The following is a 24,853-nucleotide window of genomic DNA, read 5'->3' as shown; positions in this document are numbered from 1 at the left end:
GTTGAACCAATCGATCGATACGATCTTACTTGTTTGATGTATCGAATACGATCCATTAAGGTGTTCGTTGCGAACGCTGTTCGTCGATTCTTTTCCATAGGTTCAATTGGACGTACTTCTGTCAAACGGAACTATGTGCATTATGACGTGAGTCCCGATATATATTCTTAAGAGTCTCGGGGCTCCAGTCTTAATGCACATAGTTCCGTTTGATGGAAATAAGTCCAATTGGAAGATCAATCGATAAATCGCATAGCACGCCACGCCACGCCACCGCTCTACAGTGGGCCAGATCTTGTCCGTAGCGGCACTTAATTCATAACTCCCGCTGGATCAGACATATCGTTCAAAACATGATGATTTCTAGGGTAATTTGATCTGCCTATCGTGCATCTCATTTGTACATCGATCTTATAGAGTCAAATACGTCAAATTTTTAGCGTTTGGTTGCGCGTACACCTCCCTGCAGCACAATAAAAGCACAAAATGTAAAAGAAAAAAGTAAAGTGCTTTGGAAATCATTAAATTTAGCACGGAACCACCAATATTTAAAAAACACACATTATGTTATTAGTCTCTTTTGATAAATTGATACATATTTTTTCCCCATCAATTTAAATGAGAATAATCAATGCAGAGTGTGCTAACATTTCAAAATCATGAGTTAAAAAACGCTGACTATGCGAGTATAAATATTGAAGCCTAACAGAGCGGAGCGGCGTGCTGTCAGCGCGAGAGGCTCACTAGCGCCTACAAACCTAAATGGAAACTTCACGCATTGCACAATGCTTGAAGTATCCACTTAGGTTTGTAGGCGCCAATGCGCGTTTAGCCTGTGTTATCTTCGGTAAGTAACGGTATTCTGAGCTATGTACGATTCGGTTCTTGATATTGCGTTTTTTTCATACCAACATTAATGTTTGATCGAATTAGCAGAATTCGATATAGATTCCTCCTTTACCTCTGAGACATCACCCTGGAGCACGCAAGATTGCATAAATTACAGTTCAACAATGAAGTTGACATTTCATCAGTTATATTAGTGTCAGTGACGGTCAACTTACTCTAAACTTAGGGGCCATGTGATGGTAGGATTTTCATATTCATTGCCAAATTGGTTTAAACCCAGTCCTATTTAGGCTGAATGTGTGAACGGATGTAAAAAGATTATCATTATTTACTGGGTTCAAGAAAATTGTTGACCATTACGAATTTTTGACTGTCTGATTTTGGTCGGCCTGCCCCTCCGCTTCCTTCCACACTAAAGTATGGAAAGAGCGAGAAATGCTATTAGAAACCTTAAAAACCCTTAAAACATGAATTTGTGTTGAAATATTTCATTGGTCACTTTACTGTGTACCGTGGTTCCTTAAAACCCCTATATCCGATTTTCGTGGAAATTGGAGGTCACCTCAAAGAAGCATCCGAAAAATATGGTTGTACCGGTTCGTACCATTTGTGCTTTGGTATATGGTATCTCTAGGATATATGCTTCCTAAAAGTACCAAAGAAAACCGCGCAACGAACCGCAATGACACTTTCCCAGTCTACAAAATTCTGAAAAATTTATTTTTTAGGGCTTATTTTGGGCAACTTTGATCTCATGCCTTGCAGCTAAAAATCAATATTTTTGGGATCTGCAAAAACGAAAATACTTGTCGCACAATGGAGTTTACCAGTCAGATGCATATAATGGTGTGAGGTTCACGAGTGCACCGTAAAATAAGTGACTATGCAACGCGCGCCTCAGGTTGTAAAAATCTGGGTTCATCACATTCCACATGCTGCATATCTATCTACGTGGAAACCGCAGATACAATGAATATTTTAGATATTCCCATGTAATTTCGTTATCAGTAGGTATCTGAGCATCGATTAAGATGCCTCTGATGAGGTAAAAAAAAATGTCGAAAAATTTAGTTTCGCGCCGCGACGGACACGATCTGCCCCATCGTGCGCTCGCTCTGTCTGGCCCCTTAAAGCTCTCGCATGGCCCCTTATTTTCCAACAAAATTGAAAATGGAATAAACGCATTAGCAAGTCGCATCACTGGAATGTTTGGTTCATATCAGGGTCGTCGAGCTGAAACACTGAAAATAAAAATTGGACGTATTTCTGCCAAACGGAACTATGTGCATTATGATGTGAGTCCTGGTATACATATATTCTTATGGGTCTCAGGGCTCAGGTCTTAATGCGCATAGTTCCGTTTGGCAGAAATGCGTCCAATTCAGAACTGTCAGCGAGCGATCACGATCAGAGATAACGGTGTCAACGTACAGGAACATTTCGTCGCTCCCCTGGCGTAAGGGCGTATCTCAATTTTCACGTGAGCCCTACTTCGGGTTTAAATCCCAGCTTTCTGAGGCTCATGTGCGGAAACAGAGATACGCCCTTACGTCAGAGGAGCGACGCTTCGCGTGCACTCACGTTCGAGGAGGGTCTCTCGGCAAAAACTGCCTTTTGCGTTGGTGACGCAGATTCGCGGTTTCGACTCTTCCATTTCGTTCTCTCTTTGAATTTTTTCAATAAGAGAGCCCGCAAAAAGCCGGTACTGCGAGACGGAATCGCGAATGTTCACCAGACTCTGCTCGATCGGTGGGAAGAGCGTGCCGTTGTCTGCTGTTCCTTTCCTCGACAGTTGGTGACCATTCATGTTTTCTTGGAGCACGGTTCCTCCTGAAAAAAGGTAAGTCGACGGTGCAAGTCGGCAATGGACCACTAGACAAGGTACGAATTTAAGCAATCTGATACAAGTTTCTTAACCAGAATTTCACGTAGAGCACGATTCGCACAACGAAAATTACTGAAACCAACTCCTAACGAAGATATTAACCTTTTTATTTCACATTGGGTACGAGGAATTTGAACTGCCCGCTCACACAAAACTCAAAGCTCTACGTGAGTCAAATTGCGCACCACAATAGTTTCAGCAAGCTTCTCAATCGAGCAATGTTAATTTCCCACCATGTGTTGTTCAAACTATCATCAATTTGCTAAAGCTGAGCCAAAGCGTCAAGATTGAGGTTGCCAGATTTTTATATCGCAGAGACTGTCAAGATAATGTTTAGCGCGCGATGTGAATCACGTAGAGCATTGAGTTTTACTGAGCGGGTGGTTTGAATTCACGCATTAGGAATCATTAAATATCTTTGTAAGGAGTTGATTTCGGTAATTTTCGTTGTGTGCGTCGTGTTTTACGTGAAATTTTGGTTAAGAAACATGTACCAGAATGCTGAAATTCGTACCTTATCTAGTGGTCCATTGCACAACTCGGTTTGCGATGCTGCACAGTGGATCGAGTTAATAGGAGAGGTCGGACGAAATTCGGAAACTTTAAAGGCTTATAACTCCGTTTATACAAAATTTTAAGGATGTATTAGTGGTTTCACTGGTTTTCTCGTGGAATTTTCTCCCTGAACCATACATTGAAATTTAAAATGTGACGAATTAAATATAAAAATTTGCAGGGGTGGTCAAAAATTTCATATCCGACCTCTGATTGACTCAATCCACTTATACACTAATCCACTCGATACACTTTGGTACAAGGAATTCAAATAGGTAATGCTTGAAACTGCTAATTGTTTTACATTTTATAATTTCATTGGGTAATTTGTTAAAGAGTTTAATGCCTGTATTTAAAAAGGTCTCTATTGATAATCAGCAGTGTCGGTCTGGCGAGAAAATTTTTGGGGGTGATGTTACGTTTTCGGGGCCCCTTCTCTCGGATGAGAGCTACCCAATCGAGCCTAAAGGCTTCCTTTACGTGGGTTTTTCAAGTTTTGGGGGCGCCTAGAGGAGTTGCTGGGGCTCCTTGATCGAGCCGCTTGTCAGAATTTCTGTGTTGCTCAAGCATCCTCGCAACCCCGGTCAGGCCGCTCCTTATAATCAGGGTAGCTGCTAATTACAATTTTATGATTCAGCTTCTTGCGCCGCGCCGTGGAAATATTTCTTTGTTTTGTATTTTCTGCAGAAGCTCAAAAATTAAATATGATGCAAGAATCTCTGAAATTAACTGATAGGAAAATTCCGTGCAATAATCAGCCAACAAATGTTGTCTTGCGTTAATTTACCTAAAAAAAGAGAGAAAAAAGAGAAAAAAGAGAAAAAAAGAAAAAAAGAAAAAAAGAAAAAAAGAAAAGAAGTAAGGAAAAAAATAAAAACGGAGCAAAAAGAAAAAAAGAAAAAAAGAAAAAAAGAAAAAAAGAAAAAAAAATACCAAAAATGACGCAAGATTAAACTATAAAAAAATATCAATTCCTAAGATTTACAAATCAAGAGATTTTTTAAATCGTCATTATTTTTGACCGATCACTCGCCACTAGATTTTGGCGATTATAACCGACTTAATTTTTCGATTAATTTTTCAGCGGCTATTTTGGATTGATCACTCGGTCCGTTTTAGTGGCGTTTTCATCATTGATATTGCAAGGCTATGTCACAATGTTCAACAGAAAAAAAACATTAAAAAAGTATTTCCTAGCCGAGATAAGATGATACTTGTGTGTGTTGAGGCGCTGAATCCGAATATGACCTCTGTTATTTTTCAAACATCCTCCAATCTCCCGGTAAAGCCGATTTTACCCGAAAAATTGTTAATTTTGTGCATTTTTTATGTTTAGCGGTTGTCATCCTCTGCAGAATGTAGGTAACATATTTATCGGGTGATACAGGACTATCCCCATGTGCTTTGAGCTACTGAGTCCGAAAATGTCCTATTCATTCCCTATGGCCTCTCAGTTTTACGGCAAATATGACGTATATTTTTCACGCTTGCAATGTATTTGTATACATTTTTCTGGACCCGTGGTAGAGTGATTATTATGTATTTTAAGCTGCTAAATCCAAATAATATAACCTCGGGTTTTTTCAACACTCTCCGGTTTTCCGAATCCGATTTTCCCGAGTCAAAATTAGTGCAAAAACTTTCCCAGGATCAGAGTGTATTAAAAATACATTTTAGACATGTCCTCAATGTGCAATATATCGATCCTCACTATTCCTATCGCCCCATTCATGGGGAAAGTCGAAATTCATTCGAGAAACGAGCTTTTTCGGAATTTTGCGACGACTTAGTGGGAGAGAACTTTTGAGGAGTTTCAGAAATTTTCTGAGATCCTCTTATGGTCTCTCCTGAAGTATGGAGAAGCGTTGAGCCCGAGTTTGACCCTCACTTACCTCTGACAATCCCTCGTTTTTTAGGAGGTCCGATATTTCCGGACCTATAGCTTTCCAGTTTGTTCCCACTTCCAAGGGAATTTAAACATCTTCCGCATGTTTGATACAACGATTCTTGTGTATTTCAAGCTGAAAACCACGAATATGGCCTCAAAAATTCGTCATCAACCACCATTTTAAGAGGAAAAGTTCATTTTCTGGGAAAATTATCGCAAAAATACCAATAAACTCTCTCTTCGAGAAAAATCTACTCTTCCGACAAACGGTGGAAAAAATTGGAGGTGATATTCGAATTCGGCATTCTTAAATACGTAAGTACCTCTGTATCATGGATTCAGAAAAATTAATTGAAAAGATATTGCATGTCAGACAAAAATAAGTCAATTTTGCACATTTGCAGTGTCTAATCTAGAAAACAGAGGGGCGACAGCAATGAATGGATGCCATTTTCGGATTCAGAGACATTATACATAAGTGATGACCTATTTTGTACCTGAGAAAAATGTTACTTACATTTACTTTGTACACGGAGTAACAGTCGCGATAACAACGGAAACGGCCAAAAATATCCTTTTAAGCCAAAGAATCGGGTTTTCCAGAAAAATGGTAAATGATCACGAATTTCTGCGAGGCCACATGAGGGTTTCTGGCTTAAATTACTTGACAGAGAGATGCTTTTGTATTTTAGAATGCTGAATCCAAATATGACCTCAAATTTTTCCCATCATTTGCCGGAAAAGTGGATTTTTCTCGGAGAACGAGTTTTCCGGTGTTTTTGAGACAATTTTCGTAGACCGTAGAAAATTGACTTTTCTCTGAAAATAGTGAGTAATAACGAATTTCTGAGGCCATATTCGGGGGGCAATCAGCTTGAAATACACAAGAATCGATGGATCAAACACGGCGAAAATGTTTCAAATTTCCCTGGAAGTTGAAACAGTCCAGCGGGCCGATTATTGAAACTGATAGACAAAGCTATAGACAAAGACGACAAAAGGGATTTGGAGGGATCCTATTGGTGGAAGCAGGTGGTGGCAATGGACATAGGAAGTAGGTAATAGACTAACTAACGGCAACCCACTGAAGACCCGACAGTTAGTCCATCATTTTCTTCCTTAGTCTATAAGAACCAACCATGTCAACCCATAGGATCGCTCCATACTTCCTATGTCTTCTTTGTCTATCGCCTTGTCCATCAGTTTCAATAATCGGCCCGCAGGAACTGAAAAATCAGACCTTCTAGAAATAACGATTCGACGTCGAACTCGAGTGCAGTGTTGCCGTGCTAAGGAAAAACGCCGAACAAACCTTCAGAAGTTGCCAACTTTCCTTCGACAAAACGCGTATTTTCTAGTAAACTTATGACCGTTTTCCTCCCAATTTTTCAGGTAATTTTGTCCGCAATTTCACCGAAAGATTCTCAAAATTCGAAGGAAATATATTTATAACTTTCCTCAAAAATAATCATTTTATCGAAGTAAATTTGGCAACTTTCGAATGTTCATGCGGTGTTCCTCCTTGGCACGGCAGGGGGGCTCTCGATATATCAAGAGGGATCTGAAGAGGATCTCGGCAATTTTTGAAACTCCTCAGAACATAAAAATCGTCACAAAAATACTAATACAGCTCGTTTTCCGAGGAAAATCGACTTTCCCGGAAATGAGGGGGGGGGGAATAGTAATGGTTGGTGGTAGGAAAAATCTGAGAGCATATACGGAATCAGCCGATCAAATACGCATAGATAGATGGGTCATACATCGGGGGCATTCTTAAAATGTATTTTTTATACCCGTTCTCCGAGAAAACCCGCGTGAATAAATAAACTAGATATTTTCAGTAAGTACTTAATAATGAAGCTAGAACAATTCTGAGAACGTCGTGAAATAGCTCAATTTCTCAGCATTTTAAGAGAGTTTTTCTGGCTGAGGCGATCGCTCGCTAAAAATCACATTCCATGGCATCCTGTTCATATCTTCATTCACCTTTATTCTGGACCCAAAGACGTACCTCCCCATCCCATTGGTTCCGATGGCTCCCAATAAAATACCCATGTGGATCCGATGAAATCTCATGTGCCCATGGAATCGTTTTGATAGGGGAACTTTGTATACACTCATGCTTTGCATAGCTTAGAGTTTCTTTCACTTTTACTCAGTTTTACGAAGTTTCTTTCAGCATTCATACATTCATTTGTTAAACTGACAGTTTCGGGACCGCTATTGTCGTACCGCTTCGAGTCCGGCGCACCCGAACGATTGAATGATTGACCGTATGACCTAATTCAACAGTTCTGCGCTCATCTCCTTGTCTTAAAGTTTTGGTTTCAGCTTTTTCTCCTGCTGAGAATGAGCGAGTAATTCTGCCAAAACGTCCTGCCGGTGTTTTCGTTTTATTTCAGCTTTACAGTCCTTTTTTCTGGATTTTCTCTATTCAATCGTTGATTTGAAATCCCACAAACCTTTTATTTCTACCCGCTTATTTATTTCAATCATCCTAAAAAAACTGCCGGATCGCTAATTCAAAACCTAACTGAGACACAGGTTAACTATGCAATCAAAACTATAAAAAAATATCAAGGTAAAGCGGTCACCGCAGGCGTGGAGGCTACTGCAATTTTATTCTTCCGTCGATCACATTTGTAAGGCGCAATGATACAACTATACGTACTCTCCGGAATGCGGGAGGTATCACGCCGCACTTGAGGGCGTTTTTAAGCGTGCCAGTAAAGCTCGCTTTTTGAAAGCACTCGCTTCTAGCATAGAACAGCACATACCGATCAACCCATGCTATTCAACGGGGCCGTCCAAATATTTTTTTCCGCGCACCCGTTTACTTGTCTTTGAACCGTTATACTGTCAAGTCTACTACTGTCAAGTATTCTATCAAAGAACTGCTGATTGCAAACCCTTGAGAACATTTTCTTGTCAAAACCGTAATATTTCATTTGACATAACCTTATATAAGCTCTCCTACGGTAGAACGACTCGAATCTAGAAGCTGCTTTCCCGGCACAACTTTTTAGCCAATGAGCGTCTTGCGCTGTACGTGCAATCTGTGATGAGCCTCGTGACTCATTAGAGCATGTGCTAGCCGTGGCCCATTCAGAACTTCTCTTTAACCACTGCAGTGAAGTATGGACCGGTTATAGAATATCAATGTCGGGTTTTGAGCACCGGAACAAGAGCCGCCGCTCGCCTTATGCGTCGACCCTTTTCTTTCTCGCTAGATTAACTACTCACCGTGACGCCAGGATCCACCAAATTTTCAAAAGACAATTTTCCGTTTATTTAGCGAGTGTTTCCTTACTCTCCGTTAAAATACAAATAAAAAGAGTCCTCATTTGTAAAGATCGGCCGAATAGAGGAGAGGTTACGGCTCGAAATCCAAAGATACTGACAAAAACTCCATTTCTCAACACAAAAAATCAAGAGTTCCTTCTAAGAATTCTGATCTGAAGGCAAGAGTGGAATAGCATACGTACATCATAGAATACACAGTATGCGGTATGAACGAGTTTAAATTGTTTAATCTACCACAATCAAAAACTCTTTGGATTCTTGAACTACAGTGTCTCTTGAGTCATTTAAGCCCAAAAAAAAATTCTGTTGAGTCTTGCATAAAAAAGGCGTTTTGAAAGTATTTTGGGGTTATAATAGCTAAATCACCGGTACCTAGTAAATCCCGTTATATTATTGAAAATAAATTAACTCGATAGTTCAATTCCGGAGTTTCTTGAATACGATTATGTTAAGCACTCGATCACCTATATGCCACCCATTTCAGCCATGTGGTGATCTTCTGAGAGCCGATAATTGAAGGAATTTCTCATAGAACCTTCCACAAATGGCCTGCTTTTTAGACAGCCGATTCGGCCATCGAATCGATGAAAATTTAGTTCCAGCACGAAATTATGATGAAAACGCACTAAAATTCCGTCCAATGGAGATGTTGCGTGTGTGAGGGATTTGCGATTTGACTGTTAATTCTCATGTAAAAGTTCGCGAGAAACACGATGGTGCCACTGGTTTTCTCTGAAATCATCTCCCAAGCTCAAAAAAAGCTCTCAAAGTGAGGCCAAAATGGAGGGGATATCCCACCCTACCCTGAGAGTCCACCTCTACATCAAGACAAACTCTCCATGCAAAGATAGGGAGCAAATACATTGACAGGGGTGCCATTTCATTTGGGGACTCCAAAACTGAAAACACGGCAACCCTGCTAATGTATTTGCTCCCTATGTTTGCATGGGGAGTTCGTCTTGATGTAGAGGTGTACTCTCAGGGTAGGGCGGGATATCCCCTCCATTTTGGCCTCACTTTGAGAGCTTTTTTTGAGCTTGGGAGATGATTTCAGAGAAAACCAGTGGCACCATCGTGTTTCTCGCGAACTTTTACATAAGAATTAACAGTCAAATCGCAAATCCCTCACACAAGCAACATCTCCATTGTCTTGATTTTAAGCTGACGCACGGTAGTTCGCCGCAAATCGCGGTCGTGCTTAAATGCCGCATATCAGCTTAAAATCAAGATAGTTGGACGGAATCTTTAAAATTAATTCACATTCAAAGTTCACGAATCAATATTTTCTCCCAAAGGATGTGTCCCATTGGAGGGTATTTTGGTCTAACTTTGGTCGAAAATTGAAACAGCTCAGAATAATGTCATGTATGGTCGAATCGACTCTTAATCATCTACCCTGTGAGAACTTGTCCTCATTTGAGGTGTTTTTGAAAGGTTTCTGCCTGATTTATCAGCGCAAAGTGGTGAAGTTTTGCAGTTTTCTCGAATAATTGCTCATTTTCGGTCCTAAATTAGATTGTTCACCTATGTATGAGCGCAAGCGACTACCACTTTCTCCTGTAAATATACCCTCAAACCTTTTGGGCCAAAAAACCCCTCTTAATGGGACACATCCTTTGGCAAAAAGTACCGATTGATACAAATAGCAATGACATGAAAATAGTATTTGTTAGAGTCCCTTTATACTGAGAGTCAAGACAATTTGAATCCATTTCTGATTGGTTCCCGTATTTTAGGCCTTCACAGTGTCACAAACGGGAATAAATATTACAGTTTCACCGATTGCAAAGATTATAATCTGGAATGGACCGGGGAATTACAGGTTCGGCAAGGAACAAACGGAATGAGGGAAGGAACGAAGAAAGGAATTCGAGAATGGGCCGATCAAAGATTACGAAAAACGTTCAATTTCTGCAATCTTTATTCCCGTTTGTGACTCCATGAAGGGTGTTGTCTTGACTCTCAGTATAAAGGGACTCTAGTATATGTTCAACAATTCAGTTATTCGGCACCCTTTTCCAACGAATTCATGTTGCGTTTTCCTTTCTTGTTTGTTTCTAGATGAAGTTCGCTGAAGCACTGGCGATGGCTCTGTGGCTAAGCCTCTTTGCACAAATTCGCTGTGATTATTTCATAGAAATTGCGAAGCAGGACTCGGAGAAGGTCAAACATGAACTTGGGAGCGATTCAGAATCGGAGATAGCGGGAGGGCCGTATGTTTGTAAAACTGTGACCTACACGGGCAAGCCGAACGTCAAGGTACGATGGAACCTTATTTTATCGGCCACCCGAGAATGAATGAGACCTAGCACCCAAGTAGCACAGTGCAACGAAAACATTGAAATCAAATCGTAATTTGATTCCAATAAAATGGTGGTGTTTTTACCCTTAACTGGACCAGTAGACAAGGCAAGACTTTCAACATTCTGATACACGTTTCACAATCAAAATTTCACGTAGAACACGATGCGCACAACGAAAATTACCGAAATCAACTACTTACGAAGATATTTAATGATTCTTGATGCGTGAATTCAAACCACCCGCTCATGAAAACTCAATGCTCTACGTGACTCACATCGCGCGCTAAACGTTATCATGACAGTCTCTGCGATATAAAAATCTGGCAACCTCAATCTTGACGCTTTGGCTCAGCTGCAGCAAACTGCTAATAGTTTGAACAACCCATGGTGGGAAATGAATATTACTCGATTGAGAAGCTTGCTGAAACCGTTGTAGTCCACGATTTGACTCACGTAGAGCTTTGAGTTTCTTGTGAGCGGACAGTTCAAATTCCTCGTATCCAATGTGAAATGAAAACGTTAATATCTTTGTCAGGAGTTGATTTTGGTTATTTACGTTGCGCAAATCGTGTTCTACGCGAAATGGACCACTAGACAAGGTACGAATTTCAGCATTCTGATACATGTCAATCAACCAAAATTTCACGTAAAACACGATGCGCACAACGAAAATTACAAAAATTAACTCCTTACGAAGCTATTTAGTGATTCTTGATGCGTGAATTCAAACCACCCGCTCATGAAAACTCAATGCTCTACGTGATTCACATCGAGCGCTAAACGTTATCATGCCAGTCTCTGCTATATAAAAATCTGGCAACCTCAATCTTGACACTCTGGCTCAGCTATAGCAAATTTCTTGTAATTTAAACAACACGTGGTGGGAAATGTATATTGCTTGACTGAGAGGCTTGCTGAAACCGTTGTAGTGCTCGATTTGACTCACGTAGAGCTTTGAGTTTCTTGTGAGCGGGCAGTTCAAATTTCTCGTAACCAATGTGAAATAAAAACGTTAATATCTTCTTTAGGAGTTGGTTTCAGTAATTTTCGTTGCACGAATCATGTTCTACGTGAAATTCTTGTTAAGGAACATGTATCAGATTGTTTAAATTCGTACCTTGTCTAGTGGTCCATTCTGGTCAAGAAACATGTATCAGAATACTTAAATTTGTACCTTGTCTAGTGGTCCATTGCAATATTTTTACATTATTTAGTCGATTACTGGCGATTTTAAACAATCAACAAAGTGAGCTCCATGTGTCAGAGAGATAGACAATATGCAATGCAATGAAAAATTGCATCTTATTTCAATGTCATTGCAATAAGTTTCAATAAACGGGTCCCCTTCAAATAGGAGCTAGGCAGCATACACAGCACTCAGTGGAATTGCAATAGTTGTACAACGTAATTGCTACTTATTGCAATCTGTGCTACTTGGGCAGTCACGCATATCTTTGTGCGGCGAGTTGTGGAAAAAGACCTACCTCTCAAGCAGCATTTTTCAACGGGAAAATCGCGAATTATTTTGAAATTAAGTTGCGATTTGTTTGCGACTTTCGGCGCCGTAAAATCGCTGGGATCATCAACGCCTAAATCATCCTCTATCATGTCGCAATTCTATCTCTAAAAATAGCGTTTGGCAAACTCAACATTTCATCTCAATTTATCACGTTTTTTTTTCCGGATAATATTGCCGTAAGTCGCCGTCGATAAAATCGCGATTTGGCTTCAAATTTATGCGATGAAATGACGATGATCGCATTTTTTTATACGATAATATTGAAATAAATCAACGTCGCTAAAATCGCGATAAATTTTTCGACAAATTATAGAGTTTTTGATCAAATTATAGAGTTTTTGATCAAATTATAGATTTTTCGATCGAGATCACCTGCTTAGGTACAATCAATAATATTTAAGATTGCTCATGAGAAGAGTGTCCCAGGACGGTGGGGTGGGATACCATTTTCCGGTCAGAAGCTTCTGAGACCGTTTTCTCAAAACTTCATTTTTGCACTTACTGCGCTCTTCGCTATCACGGCGGAGCTGGAAGTTCGAGAAGTTTGAGAAAATTGCTAGAAAACCGCAATCTTCATTTACTGTAGAAGATCCAGGACATCTGAAACCTAGTAAAATTCCCCTTCTAAATTTGAGATTTTAATATTTTTGAGGCTATGAGTCAATTGGGCGCTAATCGGCGAGGACCTTGTAAAAACATTCCACCTGTGCAGATTGCCAAAGTTTGCATGAAGTTTAAAGCTTAGGAAGAAGGACGGTATGTTTGGTGGGCTGCAGACATGGGCGAGGCGTGAATGATCGATTATCGATACCTCCCCATTTGGAGCTACGGTAAAGAATCGATTAATAAGGTGTTCGCTGCGAACACCCTGTCAATCGATCCTTTCCATGGGTTTAAATGGCAGATCAATCGATATATCGCAAAGCACGACACGCCACTGCCTGCAGAAAAAGGAAGAGACGGACACGAGTTGACGAATGATGCCAGACGAATGATGACGAATGATGATCAGTTGCCAAATTTCCTTCGATAAAACGTTTATTTTTGAGGACAGCTGTGAATATTTTTCCTTGAAATTTTCAGAAACTTTAGGCGAACTTGCGAACAAAATTATACGAGAAATTGGAAGAAAAATATTTACGGATTTGTCCAATAATTCGTGATTCACCGAAGGAAATTTGGCAACGCCTGAGAGTTTGTACGGCGTTTCTCCTTAACACGGCAGAAAGCTTGTGCTGTCAAGCACGCAGAATGACAAAAGACAAGAAGGCTTGTCCAGAGACCAAGGGCGTCTACAGGACACTACCGTGATAGGGAAGGAAGCAAAAAGTGCAAAAATGAAGTTTTGAAAAACAGGCTCAGAAGCCTCTGACCGAAAAATTGTACCTATTGAAAGAAGCGTCCGTTCTTTGTCGAAAGGCCACAAATCGTCCGAAAGACTCCCAGAAGGCGTCTGGATGATTTAAAAATCGACTGATTTTATTTCAATTACATGAAAAGGGTAGTTTTCATTTTAATGCTAGATTATTATAAGGCAAGACATCTGTAAGTGCTATCCTTTGCATGCTTTCGTTGTTGCGTTTTGGACACAAAACAAACGCATTTTCAGGTTAGAAATTGGCAGAAGAGGGCGGCACTTTACTTGAAAGCACTGTCTTCATTGGTTCTCTAGAGGAATAATGTCATTTACGGCTGTCTTGCCTAAAACTACGTCATTTTTTGCACTCTTGCAGCTTTCTCATACGTCTCGTTTTCAAACGGTTGTGATGAATTTCGCTGTTTTAGCAATTTCATTGATCTCATCTAAGAGAGTTTCCCTGCTAAAAATGGTGAGTACAAATGAGTAGAAAATCAAAGTCATATGAATAGAATTTCAATTCATATGAATAGAATTTCAACTCATGTGAATAGAACTTCAACTTAAATGAATAGAATTTAACTCATATGAGCAGAATTTCTCTATTCACTTTTCGCCGACTCATATGACTAGAGATTCCAACTCATATGACTAGAGATTTCAACTCACATGAGTTCAGCGTGTAATCTACCGTGTCCGATATCTCAGAAACTAGTCACCGCATCAAAAAAATTACAAGAACACAATGTTCTTATTTTTCAAAGTTACATGTAATGTCGGTGTGTCCTGGTCAAAAACACCACTTCTGAAAAATTAAAAAAATTGAATTCATATGAGTTGAACTTTTCTACTCTTATGAGTAGAATATTCTAGTGATATGAGTAGGATTTCTACTCATATAAGTAGGAAATTCTACTAATGTGAGTCGGCGAATTCTGAATAGCCTACTCATCATTTTTAGCAGGGTTAGACGAACTTTAAAGGAAATCAAAGTTCGAAAATTTGTCACTTACTGCTCTCTTCGCTATCACGGCAGGACAGACGAGGTTCCATGCAACGGTTAGACCGGTGGGGAGGGCAATTCAAACATAACAGAAATCGCGATTTTGATGCACATTTATGCGATGGAACGGCAATTTATTGCAATTTTCATCCGGTAATATTGAAATGATTCGACGTCGATAAAATTGTGGTACCTTCTCCGATCAAGTCGCGACTTATTGCGATCACTGCTCCTTGAGAAGTAGTCCATCGCATTGCCTAGAATAACCGAACATGTATAACATATTCTTTTATTTGATGCGTTTCAGTATGTAGAGGAATGCAAGAGCATTAGAAAGGAGGCGACAACATATGTGGAAGAAAAAAAAAAGAGACATTCTCGCACAGGTAAGGCGGTAAGGAAGGTACAATTACTGTCGCACGTGTTCAGACAGGATGCCATGAGGCAATATCTGCATGCAAACTTCATCATGATAGGAGAAGCTCAATTGAGAGACCATCAGTGGCTTAAGTTGGACGGCATAAGTGTGAAAAAAGCTCCTTCGGTGATTCTAGTGGGCTACCATCAGAGTACTCTCGATTCCCCGCGGTTCCTCCCTAAAGATACCTGCGACACTACCGCCGACCTTGCCAACTCCCCTGTGTTTGAGGGGTACCTCCCTGAAGATGAAGAAAGAAGAGACGATCACATTAGGGCACTCACGGGATTATTCTGCTGCTCGGACGTGCCTTCATGCTACCCAAACTACGAGCATGTTCTAAAGAAGGGGTATCTCTCCGCTCTCTGGTACATCATGAATACTGCCTTGACGAATGCAAGGGAATTTGTCGTGGACACACAGGTAGAAGCAGGCGCAATCAACCAGGGAACTCTGGAAAGATACAAATCATTCTCCTATGATGCGGAGAAAGCCACGGAAGTGAAAGGAGGAGGAGCAAAAGACGGGAAGAAGCTGAGCAAGTCGGAATCAACGGGCACCGTGAGTAGATCACCCTCATTTTACATTAAGGTGCAATCCGTCAAGCTCTCTCACGTGGTCTAGAGTCCCTTATACTGAGAGTTAAGACAACCTCCCTTCGTGGAGTCTCAAACGGGAATGAAGATTGCACGAATTGATAGTCAGTTCCGTGAAAATTTGTCGCCACCACCGGGATTCGAAACCGGGACCTATTGGTCTAGAGTTAGACGCGTGGACCGCTAGGCCAACCTGGCCGGCAAACCTTTATACTCATCTCTGTGAATGAGTGGCCAAACCAGAGTCCCTTTATAGAGAGAGTTGAGACAACGCGACTTATGGATGTCACTAGCGAGAATGAAGATTACACAAATCGGACGTTTTTTGTATTCTTTGATCAACCCATTCCCGAATTCCTCCCGAAATTTCCTTCCGAATTTTCCGTTCCCTCTCTCATTCAAACTGTTCCTAGCCGGCCGTGCCCCCAATACGACCCCAAATACAATGTCCCGGTCTATTCCAGTTTATAATCTTTGCTATTTGTAAAGCCGTAATATTTTTTCCCGTTTGTGACACTGCGAAGACCTAAAATACGGGAACCAATCAGAAATGGATTCGCGTTGTCTTTACTCTCAGTATAAAGGGACTCTAACGTGGTCAAATTGGCATGCGATACATTGCATCGATTGCTAGAGTACCTGTATAGGGAGAGTGCCGACAGATCGGTTCATGGAGGGCTTAGGGCCCAAAAGTGCAGCCACCCTTCTAACCAACTTCTAACGCACAAAATTTCACTGCCAGTCTGCAGATTCCAATTCTAACCAAGATGGCCAAGAATGTACAGAAATGAGCGTTCTTCCGCAAATGGAGTAAATTTATGCAAAAACTGAGTCAAACACGTGCTTAATAAAGGACGGTTCGTGACAATAGTATCAGTAAATCGCTCTGGATAATTGAAATTCATAGGTTGGCTGCCCTTTTGGGCCCTGACTTTATTCGCGGAGGCATCGGTGAAGGCCTGATGGACTTTCGGAGTTCCAGATCTGTCGGTACTCTCCCTATACAGGTACTCTAGCATCGATTAATTCAAAAGTCTCGGCAAATTTTGAATTTTTAGCCAAAATAAAAGGACCCCTGCTCATAAGCTTAAAGAACCATCTTAAAACTAAAAAATTTGAAAAGTTCAGAGAAATGAAAGCAGAATTTTGTTTGGATAAAAACCTCGCTTTCGATGTAGATTTCGATAACTGTATAGAGTGCGATGTATTTTCCGAACAGGAATCTGTTAGATCTGTTCTGTATCTGTTGGAATTTTTCATAGTTCGAATGGAGAGGAGGGTAGTAGTGTCTAGAGGGGTAAGTAGTGTTCTGCCCTAACTGGCTCAGTTGTGGCCGCACTTTTTCCGGCTCTGCACTTGATTGAAATGAAATTGACCAAAACCAAATCGTTTTTTCCAATTGATTGATAATTGGACTGCATTTTGCAATTTGGAACTATAGATTCTGGCTCAACTGAAAAAACACTTATGTGCACAGAGAAACCAATGGCACATGCGTTGTTTTTAAACCGGGCCAGAATCTATAGTTCCAAATTGCAAACTGCAGTCCATTTTCTCGGACATTCATTGGCTGCTTAAGACACCATCCGGCGGATTTAAAATGTGAAACTTCCGGGTCACATACCCCTATTCCTATTTCTTTATAGTTATTCTCGCCATAAAACTCAAAATTTAAAAACATGCACATGCGCCCTTTTTCCATAACGACGGTGAAACTACAAAGATGCGAATTTCAGTCGCGGTATTTCGAAATCTCCGCTACTATTTCATATTTTCAAAGGAGGGCGAACCAACATCATAGTTTAAAGTTTCCAAAGAACATTCTCTATGAAGAGCAGAAAAATCACTAGAATTATCAAAAAATGACGCCCAGTAGTTTTCCGCGTAGAAAAAAAACAAGCAGGAAGCTCCAACGCATTGGCGTCGGAGAGCGGCTCTGGGGGCAGTAGTTGTAGTCAAGAATGAGGGCCTAGACACATTTTGTCATTGATGTACAATCCGACAACTGTCGATTCAATCAACGAAAACGATTCAAACTGTCGAATCGCCCCAATGGCCACGATAGTTGTTAGACGTTTACGGTTTCCCTGGTAACCTTTGTTTGCTATCAGCTGATATCGAGTAATTAACTAGGAAGCTCCAACCCAGTGGTTAAAGCTTCCTTAACCGCGAAAACTTTAAAATTCAAATTTTCAAATTTTGAACGTAAAGTACATTTTTTCCATCACGAGATAAAAGCACAAACAAGTTTTGAATTGTTGACTGTATCACCATGATTCCAAAAATACAATACACAACATAGCATTGACTAACAATAAAACAGTATGCAATAAAATAAAGTCATGACAAGGAACATAGCCGAAAATGGCGCCGATTCCCATCAACCAACGCGCGGTCTCTACAATGTAACATGCTGCATTGATACTCCCCAGCTGGGACCGTCCGGAATAGCAGCTCTAGTGCAAGCACCAGAGCCGCTAACAAGACGACGGTTCTAACGTTAAGACGTTGGAGAGCGTTCACCGTAGCACCTCATCAATGTGTAAAAGTGGTTTTGCGCGGACGGAAGGGAGCGCTGCAAGACGCTGTTGAACTAAACGTGGAGCGTAACCTAGGAAACATACATGTATACAAGAAATGTCCTGTCATCATAGAGTAAAATATAGGGGTCATTAGTGAAAAGAATAATTGGAAGCCATTTTTCGTGGCGGGAAGCAATACCTATTTTCTCAATTTTTTTAATGTACCATTTCTACCTTTCTTCTCCTATTTTGTCTACATTATGTAATGCCTGCAGGCTTGTCTTTGAGAAATTAACATCTTTACGTTTTGAAACTCTGCAACGTACTTTTATTTAATGACTCTTTCAAGTATCGTTCCAATTTTTTGTCGCCGTAGTTCTAGAAAAATCTTTGGGTACAAAGCACCCCTTCACTAATGACCCCTATATTTTACTCTATGATGACAGGACATTTCTTGTATATATGTACGTTTCCTAGGTTACGCTCCACGTTTAGTTCAACAGCGTCTTGCAGCGCTCCCTTCCGTCCGCGCAAAACCACTCGTTTACTGAATACACTTCTAGCTGGATATTCTTTTCATATTCTTTTGTTTTGTTCCGAACCACTTGTTTCTTTTTAATCCTCGTATAAAAACCACCCATTTGCTGAAGACAACTCTAGCTGGAGCGCACTTCAGCTATGCATTCACCACTGCTAAAATGTCAAAGGAAATTGACAAGCCCAGCGTGTATGAAGGCTATTTCAATTTTAATCTGCCGTCGCATTTCTAAGGCGCAATGATACAACTATTTTAACTCTACGGAATGCGTGAGGTATCACGGCGCATTTGAAGGCGTTTTCAAGACAGCCAAGTTCCGATACCCGGATTATCGTTTTGCAAAGTTCTTATTCTTATGTTTGATTTCCTACCATTTGTTTGTTTTCAATCCTCCCATAAAAACTATACACTGAAAAAAAAGGATTGCTAATTCACCGATTTAGGGTGGAGCAAAATTTGCTTCACTTCGTAAAGCTTTCTTATCTACGGCACGGTGTTGAATCAAGTGAACGACTAGCACGAATTGCTACACCGATTTGCTACATCTGCGCGCCTTCATGCAGTTAATCTTGCATCGAGTGGCTTGGAAGTGTAACTGCATTTTTTGGTATTGGTACTTTGCGAACAGTAAAAATAGCTCAATAGTTAGGCTGAAATAGCGGAATTTACGGAAAAATTGCGAAATTTACGGAAGAATAACTAAAAAGGTAACAGACGTAGCTTTTCAGAGAGCAAAATCACCTACACGCGTGTGTGTAAGTTAGCTGAAATTGGTATAGCGATTTTACCTGCATGGTTTGCACGTTCGTTTTTTAGCTACACCATGCCATGAAAAACCAGCGTCTACGGCAATTTCAGCAATATTTTTTTTTCAGTGCACTTTTAGATATTGACGAGGTGCTACGGTGAACGCTCTCCAACGTCTTAACGTTGGAACCGTCGTCTTGTTTCTTTTCCACGCGAAAAAACTACTGAGCGTCATTTTTTGATAATTTTAGTGATTTTTCTGCTCTTCATAGAGAATGTTCTTTGGAAACTTTAGACTATGATGTTGGTTCGCCCTCCTTTGAAAATATGAAATAGTAGCGGAGATTTCGAAATACCGCGACTGAAATTCGCATCTTTGTAGTTTCACTTTCACCGTCGTTATGGAAAAAGGGCGCGTGTGCATGTTTTTAAATTTTGAGTTTTATGGCGAGAATAACTGTAAAGAAACAGGAATAGGGGTATGTGACCCGGAAGTTTGACATTTTAAATCCGCCGGATGGTGTCTTAAACAGCCAATGAATGTCCGAGAAAATGGACTGCAGTTTGCAATTTGGAACTATGGATTCTGGTCCGGTTTAAAAACAACGCATGTGCCATTGGTTCCCCTATGCACATAAGTGTTTTTTCAGATGAGCCAGAATCTATAGTTCCAAATTGCAAAATGCAGTCCAAATATCAATCAATTGGAAAAAAGATTTGGTTTTGGTCAATTTCATTTAAATCAAGTGTAGAGCCGGAAAAAGTGCCGGATCTCTCCAACGTCTTAACGTTGGAACGGTCTTCTTGTTATTTACTTTGACTCCCTTTTTCTTTTTTTCTCGTGGCTCCGCTGCTAGGCGAAGCGAGGGTGGTATGCTGTAACGAAGTCTTTCAGAAAAAGTCTCAAACGGCGATGGGGTGGATCGTCCAAAGGATCACCCGTCGGATCACCAACTTCATCCCCATTGCGGTCGGGATACGTCTCCCCGGCGCGCTCGGGCTCGGCGTCGCCAACTCTGTCACGCGCGCAGTCCGAGTCATTCGGCGATGTAGACATCGGGTCGGATCTGGGTCCCGAGGCACGGACCAAAGAGGAGGAGGCACTCATGGCCAAAAAGCAACGGAAGGCACAGCTCGAGACCGTCATCAAGATCCTGTTGAACACCATGATCGACCCTTGCATCCTCCTGAGTAGTAAGTTTCCCGCCGCCGAGACCGAACTCAAATCTCACTGCCAGTTATACTGCGAATTCTTGAGAACGGCAGCCATCCTGTTCAAGGCGACGAAAACCAGTTGCGGAGAGCTCAGGAGTAATTTCGGCAGATGTTCTCAATCTAACAAGGCATGCTTGTGCTCGATCAAGTCTCCGAAGACTCTCGCAGACACATTGAAGGGCTCGAATAAGAAAGTGGACTTTGTGTGGAAAGAGGTCAAGATGTCGTTTTGCGACAACGCTCTCAGGAACAACCTGACCCCAATCTCACAGTGCGTGTAGAGACTCCTGTGCATGGGACACCCAGGGAAGTTGGACCTAGAGTACCTTTATGGACAGAGTATGGTCGTTCATTTTTTTCATCCGTCAGTCAAACTGTGCCGCTTTTTGATTGGTCAATAACGAGTTTTTAGGCTTCATGATGCTCTCGCGACCGTAAATAAACAAACAAGATGGCGGCTCACCGTAATATCGATAAGAAGCTGAAATTTGATAAAAATTTCAATTATACGGCGGTAATCATTTAAACTAGCGTATCTACGATCAACACATGAAACACATATAAAAACACTGTTAAATCGCCTTTCGCCTTCATCACAGGAGGATGCAAGATGTGCAAAACCTCAAACTTGCTTCCTGATAACAGCCATCTTGTTTGTTTATTTACGGCCGTAAGAACATCGTGCCAGCCTATTTTCACGCGACCAATGAAAAACCGGCACAGAAATGGCCATACTCTGTCCATAAAAGTACTCCAGTTGGACCCGTTGCAGCAGCAGCAACAACAACAACAACAAGAAAGAAAATATGTGGTTTTCAAGTACAGAACCTTGGCTTGTGTAAGTTGGGTTGAGACATTTTTAAAATAATGAGCTATTTAATGTTAGTTATAAACCGGTAGGTACGTAAGTCATGGTAAAATAATGAATACGACGTAGTTTATGGTTAAAAATTATATTGTCACCCTTCGGCCAAAGTATCACGGGCTTTAGAAGGGAACCAAGCTACGTGAGACCAAGCTAAAACGGGAACGGTTAATCACGGCTGTTAAAAACAGCTTAAGACTTTGACTTAACAGACTTAACAGAGACTTAAGACTTTGAATACTTGCTCTGAGTCACCCTTGTCATCTGATTATGAAAAATCAGGTCAATCTATCATTTATGTAAAATCTGCAAGAAAAAGTCAAGCCAACTGTTAGTCACGGTGCTTTTGATAGCCTGTCTTGAAACCTCATGGCGCTTGTGAAGAACTGTTTTTTCCCCTTCATTTTTTCAGCAAAATAGAACAGTACCTAGACGATACCTAAATAAAGTAAAAAATTATAAATTTGATAGCTGAATTGTTATTTTTAAACCAAACACGTCCCGAGCCCCAAAAAGGCACCCTATATTCTTCGTCAAGAATGGCGCTTGTGATATTTTGGCTGAAAGGTGACGATATAATATACGTGTTTCTCAAAAGCTTCATGGAGGTGCTATAACAGATTTAGGAATTATGTTCAAATTTATTGGAACTACATTAAGAGGATGCCCAACCCTCTTTTTACCGTATCCGGCTCAGTTTTGCAGTTAGGTTCACGTTTCAATGGACGTGTTTATGCTAATAGGAACTGTGTGAATAAGGCTTGTCTGCAACATAATTCTTTTTTACATAATTACGTCCAATTACAAACGGCGTTCTCTTGAAAAAGCACATCAGTGGGTCTCGTTCCCTGATATCTCGTTTTTTTGTTTACGTTCAAATCGGTCAAGTTGTACGTCTGCTTACTTTCGAAATGATCAGCTTTAACCCAATAAGCCATTGTATATTATACCAAACGTCAAACAAATTTATGAAGTTTGGAAAAACGGGACTTGAGGTATAAAAATAAAGAAATAATTAGCGACAAAAATGAATCTAACAAAATACAAATCGTATAACCATCACACTGGACGGAGGGGTTGATTTTGCATCACCGGCTGTAATTCTGATGATTCACTCTTACGTTTTATTTCTGAAGAAGGAATAAAAAATACACATCGTGTAGCCATCACAATGGACGAAGGGGTTGACTTTGCATCATTCGCTACAAAGAATATTTAAAATTCTGATAATTCACACACTTACGTTTTATTTCTGAAGAAGGAATTTTTGTCAACAATTTGAAACCATATCACTCAGATAATTCTCGAGTGGTGTCAAAAAAAGTACGTAGCTGCTAATCCTGTACCTATGACTTTCAAGTGCAGTATATGTCGAGATTGACGTGGTCCGAGAGGAAAGCGTTTTCATGGCAGTGGCGTGGCGTGCTTTGCAATCCATCGATATTTCTCCATTAAGGGCTGTGGTAAATAATCGATTATTAGGGTGTTCGCTGCGAACACCCTGTTTATCGATACTTTTCCATAGGTTTAAATGGCCGATCAATCAATATATCGCAACGGACCACGGGTAATCGACCCAAGAAAGCCGGATAATATAGTCCGGATCCCAACTTTAGGAGGAGGGTAATATAATTAAGATATAATGTAATAATATAATTAGCTGAGATGCTCCAAAAAAAGGTGGTTTGTCTCTCTCTTCTCCATCGATCTCTCATTACCATGGTCCTCTTTTCCTCTGGTTTGATAACTAATTGGATACATTTTGCACACCAAAATTTCGAGCTCTGTTTCGAAGGTACGTTCCATCGGTTCATGATGCACTTGAGAGTTTTTACGGATGAGCCAGAAATTGCAGTTCCTTGCAAAATGTAGTCCACTTTAACTCCAATGCATGTTGCATTTTCGAAAGAGAGGTTAATTTAGCAGTAGTTTTTAAATTTAAGTTGTGTCTGTGAAAATTGTAGATTCATATGGGGTTATAATAAAGGGTTTTATTATGCAATCTCTTTGTTCTCCCACTTATATTCCTTGCTTTTGTGACTTTCTTTGTTTAGTTATTTAGCAAAGTTCTAATGAAAATTTTATGATTCTCTTATTTTACATAGTTAGAATGAGTCACATTCCTTCCTACTGTTTGGTATCATCCGAGGCTTTTCGCCCTCATTCTGTTCATTAAAAGATTGGTCGCATCGTATTGTGTATGTGAGAGTGCGTGTGTAGATCATAGAGTATGCAAAGTCGTAATGTAAATGGGAGGGCTGGCCCCACTTGTAAGCATTTTTCAGGTCCTGAATTCCGAGACTCCTGTGTCGCGCTGGGTCACTTTTTCGATACATAATCGATTGTTTTAGATACACGGGGCCCAACCATCCGATGTTAACAAAGGAGATTGGAATTACTACATATTCCAAATCACCATGTTGGATCGACAATGTATCGAAAAAGTGGCCGAAGTTCGGCGCACACAGGGCTCGGAACTCGTCGACCAGAACATGGCGGCAGCTCTCCCGTTTACATTATTCCCGGCAAATTCAACCCGGCAAACTCTAAAAACCAATTTTAAGTCACCTATGGACGAATTTCTGTCAAACGGAACTAAGCGCCAATTTGAGTTCCTTTTGAGGAAATTAGAATGCCGGATAGCGCGTTCTGTCAAACGGAACTAAGCGCCATGGAAAAGCATTGCGAGTATAGGACGGAATGATCCCGACGCCCGGTTCCGCCGCCAATCCAAGCCCCCCTCTACCTTCCTCGCCCTATAGCGCTTAGGTCCGTTTGACAGAAATACGTCCATATGTGAACAGCTTGGCGGTTAGCCTACATGATACAATCAGGAGTCCTTTTAAAACAATGGACCACTAGACAAGGTGCGAATTTAAGCATTCTGATACATGCTTCTTAATCAGAATTTCACGTAGAACACGATTCGCGCAACAAAAATTACTGAAACCAACTCCTAACGGAGATATTAACATTTTTATTTTATATTAGTTACGAGGAATTTGAACTGCCTACTCACAAGAAACTCAAAGCTCTACGTGAGTCAAATCGCGCACTACAACGGTTTCAGCAAGCTTCTCAATCGAGCGATGTTCATTTCCCACCATGTGTTGTTCAAACTATAAGAAATTTGCTATAGCTGAGCCAAAGAGTCAAGATTGAGGTTGCCAGATTTTTATATCGCAGAGACTGTCATGATAACGTTTAGCGCGCGATGTGAATCACGTAGAGCATTGAGTTTTCATGAGCGGGTGGTTTGAATTCACGCATCAAGAATCAATAAATATCTT

General features: G+C 40.6%; 1 protein-coding gene across 1 annotated transcript; it reads left to right on the top strand.

Moving 5' to 3' along the window:
• Positions 1 to 1,408: 1,408 nt before the first annotated feature.
• Positions 1,409 to 23,554, top strand: LOC109035884 (uncharacterized). The gene is made up of 4 exons (XM_072305087.1): positions 1,409 to 2,689; positions 10,542 to 10,739; positions 14,970 to 15,641; positions 20,341 to 23,554. Exons 2-4 carry the CDS (start codon positions 10,542 to 10,544, stop codon positions 20,977 to 20,979), a joined length of 1,509 nt encoding a protein of 502 aa, XP_072161188.1. The 5' UTR covers positions 1,409 to 2,689; the 3' UTR covers positions 20,980 to 23,554.
• The last annotated feature ends 1,299 nt before the right edge of the window (positions 23,555 to 24,853 follow it).

Source organism: Bemisia tabaci, chromosome 10 (assembly GCF_918797505.1).
Source record: "Bemisia tabaci chromosome 10, PGI_BMITA_v3".
Taxonomy (NCBI): domain Eukaryota; kingdom Metazoa; phylum Arthropoda; class Insecta; order Hemiptera; family Aleyrodidae; genus Bemisia; species Bemisia tabaci.
This window is presented reverse-complemented; position numbering and strand designations above follow the sequence as displayed.

Excerpts from the sequence above, each read along its gene's own strand:
- LOC109035884 (XM_072305087.1), top strand. The coding sequence starts at position 10,542 with ATGAAGTTCGCTGAAGCACTGGCGATGGCTCTGTGGCTAAGCCTCTTT. Across the intron at positions 10,740-14,969 it reads CGGGCAAGCCGAACGTCAAG|TATGTAGAGGAATGCAAGAG; the intron begins GTACGATGGAAC and ends GATGCGTTTCAG. Across the intron at positions 15,642-20,340 it reads AGTCGGAATCAACGGGCACC|GCGAAGCGAGGGTGGTATGC; the intron begins GTGAGTAGATCA and ends CTCCGCTGCTAG.